Here is a 4,347-nt window from a genome sequence, read left to right as displayed (position 1 = left end):
TATATATATATAAAACAAAACATATTTATAATAAAACATATTAAAAATAACATATTTCAAAGATATTAATAACATATTAAAAATTTATTAATTACCAAAACTTTGAATTTTTTTTTTGTTGCAATGGACCGGTCATAACCGGAACCGGGACCGGAATGCTTAACCGGTTACCGGTAAGCTTGACCGATTATGAGGTATTTCAATTTATTATGTTTAGATGCAAGTCTACTTCTTGAATAAACAGGATCTTTTTTACATTTATTTACTAATATTTGGAGCATAACTTAAGTGGAGGAAATTTAACAATTATGTAGTTAATCATCAAGCACTGCAATCTGTTATCTGCTTCTTTCAAATCGTTGCTAGTTTCTTCTTTGGTCTGTGCAAGTATCATGAATGCCTCTTGTGATGGCGCAGGGATGATATTGGTGGCCATTGCTGTTTCCAGACCGAAAACAATGATGCTGACAGCTTTAAGAMTGTAATTAGCCATGGTAGCAGTGGAGTGAGTGGGGATTTTAGTTTCAAGCCTTCTAAATTTCAGACAGGGGTCCTAAGAACGAACTGTATAGATTGCTTGGATCGGACAAATGTTGCTCAATATGCATATGGTTGGGCTGCATTTGGTCGTCAAATGCATACTATATAGATTCCCCTGTTATTGAGCTGGATTCTGCATTAGCAGATGATTTGATGAGGATTTATGAAAAAATGGGTGACACTCTAGCACTACAATATGGTGGTTCTGCAGCACACAATAAGGTAATGCATTATGTTAAAACAATAACTGAAATTGAGAGGCTAACTGAGATACAGATGTTGATAGGCAACACTATCGTAGGTCGTGCATGTGATCTGCAAGAAAAACTTTAATTGATTTGTACTTATGGTTCTTTTTCAGTATAGAGAGATGATATACATTGATATAGGTATATGGTTAGACATGAGATTCCTAAGAAGCACTTGCTGTTCTCTTTAAACTGAATATTACATCACAATCTTCCTAACAATTTTGTCTTATTTAGTGCTGATCATGATTCATGCTAATATATCCCTAATGTGATGTCACTGTAATAATAAATGATGGGTCAGTCAATAGCATAAATATAGCATTGGATTAGTATTATTAGGTGAATTTCCATTAAACCCTGAACAATATGTTTTGAAGGATGTTATTTAATGTGTTTATGCATAGTTGTCGAAATTGCAAGATTCAACAGGTTGGATCTTTTAGTGAATTCAATTCCTGAGCAACGATATGAATCACAATCTTGTCTAAATTGCCATTGCATCTATGATTGACCCAGTTACTATGTGTTGTTTATGTGGATTTGTGTAGAGTTTATTGATATGAAACTTGTATTAATAGTCACATGAACCGAAGGATTTATGTGTGTTTGATGAAGTAGTAAAGAGCAACTAATGCATAATGCAGTCTTTTCGTGACCAATCCATGCATTTTTGGTTTAGGTATCACTGAATGCTTGTATTTGTATTTTGTGTTTATACATGTTAAATAAGCTTTCTGGAAAAGGTTGAAGTGAATATATGGTTCAGTTTACAATTGACTATGCATGATTATCGATTTGACAACTATGATTGATCACTTTTTATATCCCTTTTACATATTTAGCATTTTAACAAACTGATTTTTCATATTCTGTTAAAAACTTTTTGTACAGATATTTTGTCAGAGAAGAGGTCAATGGAAGGCAGCAACTCAGTCCCAGGAATTCTTTAGAGCTCTACAGCGTTACTACAGTAATGCATACATGGATGCCGAAAAGCAGGATGCCATTAATGTGTAAGTGGAAAAAGATCTTGCTCTGACACTTACTCCTATAGTCTTTTAGGAATATAAGATTACGTATGTAGCTRCAGTCTTCTGTTCTTTGCATCTTTATAGTTCCTGGATGGGACTCATCACTCATCTTAACGTCCTTTGTATTAGATTGGTTTCTTCATTGAAACTTAAAATAAATGTTACTTAATTCATAGAGATTTGTCGACTAGAGAGGGTTTGCTGAATTGCTACTTCCTCAATGTTTAGTCTACCAAGTATCCGTTATTGTGTTCTCTGTGATTCTAAACTGAGTCAGTCTTTGAGCAGGTTCCTGGGTCACTATCAGCCAGAAATCGGCAAACCTGCACTGTGGGAATTGGATTCAGATCAGCATTACGATGTTGGGAGCCGAGGCTCTAACTTTTTCATGGAAAAAGCCAGGTATGATGCTGTTGCAGCGTTTTGTTTGCTTATTCTCAAGAAGGTTCCTTACTTCCTTACAGATGATAGACATATAATTGAAGATATTATAAAAGAAAAAAAGCAAAATCTTCTTAGATGCTGCCAGTTGTCATATTTAGAGTCACTGTAACAAACGGAATCGATTTTCTTCCACAAAATATTTGACTAAACATATGTTATTGTACAAGTATCTGACGACAAGTCGAATGTCTCATTAGGCAACAGTAGCAAAATAGAAGCAACTTGTGGACCACATAATTGACATTAATAAATTGTAATAACGAAAATGAGCAAAACTTGCAAAATTCTTGATAACTGAAATGTTGCAATTTCATGGGACATCCTAAAATATAGATTATTGTGATTTTCATGGGAAGGAGGGAAGAGATATCATGGAAATTTCTCTCTGAAAAGTCCTTTTACTAAAATTTGCATTCATTTCACCCTGAAAAATGGAAAGATATTCAATGCTTTACTCCATCGCTTCCTGCCTTATTTGTTAGTCAACATGTTCGCGGGATTGAGTGTATCTTCTTAAACAAAATAGAATGTGTCTTTTGGTTTGAAAAATTCTCTTTTATTTTATGCAATGACAGTTCACATGCTTATTTTTCTGTGAATGCAGGCTTATTAAAAGATCATTGTCAGTCGGCAACATGCTCTTTGATGACAACAATCTCTGTGACGRAAGTTCTACTATTGGAATTGCTCAAAAGGATGAAGAATCGGAGCAGCAGCCATATCCTGACAAGGCACAAAGCAATACCAAAGCTCTATCAGAATCCTCACCTGAGATCTCTTGTGAAAGTGATTCATCTTATCCAAGGTTTGATCTGATAACTGCACAGTCTGTCACCTTTAGATTGATCATTGTATTCAGATCTTTTATTTCTTTACCACTGAGTTAAGTTTTAAATATAGTAGATTATAAAATTGTAAACTAGGAGCTCGAAATTGTTGCATCCATCAGCCTGGAAAGTTGAAATATTCTCTAAGGGTAAAAGCAGTTGGTTGAAATCTGATAACCTGCTGTCATGTTAACGTATGCTAGGAGGAGTAAGAGGTAGAGTATAGTTGGAAAGTGAGGGATTATCAGTTAGGATCTTTAGCTAATGGCTACAAAAGTTAGTTTCGTAAATCAACCTTGTATTATTATTTTTGTTTTATTCGATAATATTGTCATTTGTAGGAGTAAATTACTAAACTGTCCCAAAACAAAACGCTAAATCCCTCCACGCATTCTTATCGTCAACTCCCTCTCTCCCTTCAAATTCCCTCTCTTTATTATTATTTACCTCCCTCCCTCCTTCCCAATTTAAATCTTGAGATCTATCCACCCCTTTCCTTCGTGGCACTCCGCCATCGCCACCAAACCATCCTCCTCTGCTTCCAACCACCACTCCTAATGTCACCCTCTAAGGCCGTGTAATCTGCACCACCAACGAAAATATTATGGCAAGGAAGATCCAGATATGCGATGAGGAGGACGAGGCAGTGGTGAAATAGCAGCAGGTGGGAGGGCAATATGTGACAAGAAGGGTTTAGGTGAGAAAGAAACCTGCTGAAGAAAATGAAGTTAGGGGTTTTCTTTTACCGTGTGCTTTCTTTGCATGTTGATGCTTTTTGCTTGATGTCGAGGAAGTTTTATTCGACCTCAAAAGACACAATTTGCAAACAACTCCTCTCGTTGAATCACAAATGGACGGTGGCTGACAGAGATCAGATACTAGATAGTTGCATGTTTGAATATGTTAAAAGCCCAGAATTGCATGAAAAAGCAGGCTAATCTGGGAGGGGAGACAAGGTGTACGTGATTGGGAACTTGGTTTTCCTGAAGTTGCGACTGTGTCGACAGAAAACTCTGGCAACTCGTCAAAACCAGAAGTTGGCCACGAGATTTGGGCCATATTGCATCCTCGAACGGATAGGGGCTGTGGTGTTCAGATTGGAGTTTCCCTCTACGACAACTTTACATCCCATATTTTATGTACCACAATTCAGGAGGGCATTTGGGAGCTGTGTTTCTTCCAGATGATACCGTCACAGTTAACAAATGATATGGAGATCCGAGCTGAACCATAATACATTTTAGATATCACGCG

At 36.5% G+C, this 4,347-nt stretch overlaps 2 protein-coding genes across 2 annotated transcripts in view; both read left to right on the top strand.

Moving 5' to 3' along the window:
* Positions 1-3,153, top strand: part of LOC112502098 (phosphoinositide phosphatase SAC2-like) — a 12,990-nt gene extending 9,837 nt beyond the window's left edge. Inside the window, exons 3-7 of the mRNA XM_025105923.1 lie at positions 418-611; positions 686-762; positions 1,683-1,804; positions 2,111-2,224; positions 2,871-3,153. Of these exons, the coding sequence (XP_024961691.1) occupies positions 418-611; positions 686-762; positions 1,683-1,804; positions 2,111-2,224; positions 2,871-3,153 (790 nt within the window). The remainder of the gene's footprint in view (positions 1-417; positions 612-685; positions 763-1,682; positions 1,805-2,110; positions 2,225-2,870) is intronic.
* Positions 3,154-3,697: 544 nt separating this feature from the next.
* Positions 3,698-4,347, top strand: part of LOC112502097 (CCAAT/enhancer-binding protein zeta) — a gene marked incomplete at its 3' end in the record, with an annotated part of 14,114 nt that continues 13,464 nt past the window's right edge. The window contains exon 1 of the mRNA XM_025105922.1: positions 3,698-3,742. Coding sequence (XP_024961690.1) covers positions 3,698-3,742 — 45 coding nt within the window. The remainder of the gene's footprint in view (positions 3,743-4,347) is intronic.

Source organism: Cynara cardunculus, unplaced genomic scaffold, assembly GCF_001531365.2.
Source record: "Cynara cardunculus var. scolymus isolate 2C unplaced genomic scaffold, CcrdV1 Un_Scaffold_920, whole genome shotgun sequence".
NCBI classification, from domain to species: domain Eukaryota; kingdom Viridiplantae; phylum Streptophyta; class Magnoliopsida; order Asterales; family Asteraceae; genus Cynara; species Cynara cardunculus.
Note: the sequence above shows the minus strand (reverse complement) of the source record. Positions and strands in the feature narration are given on the sequence as shown.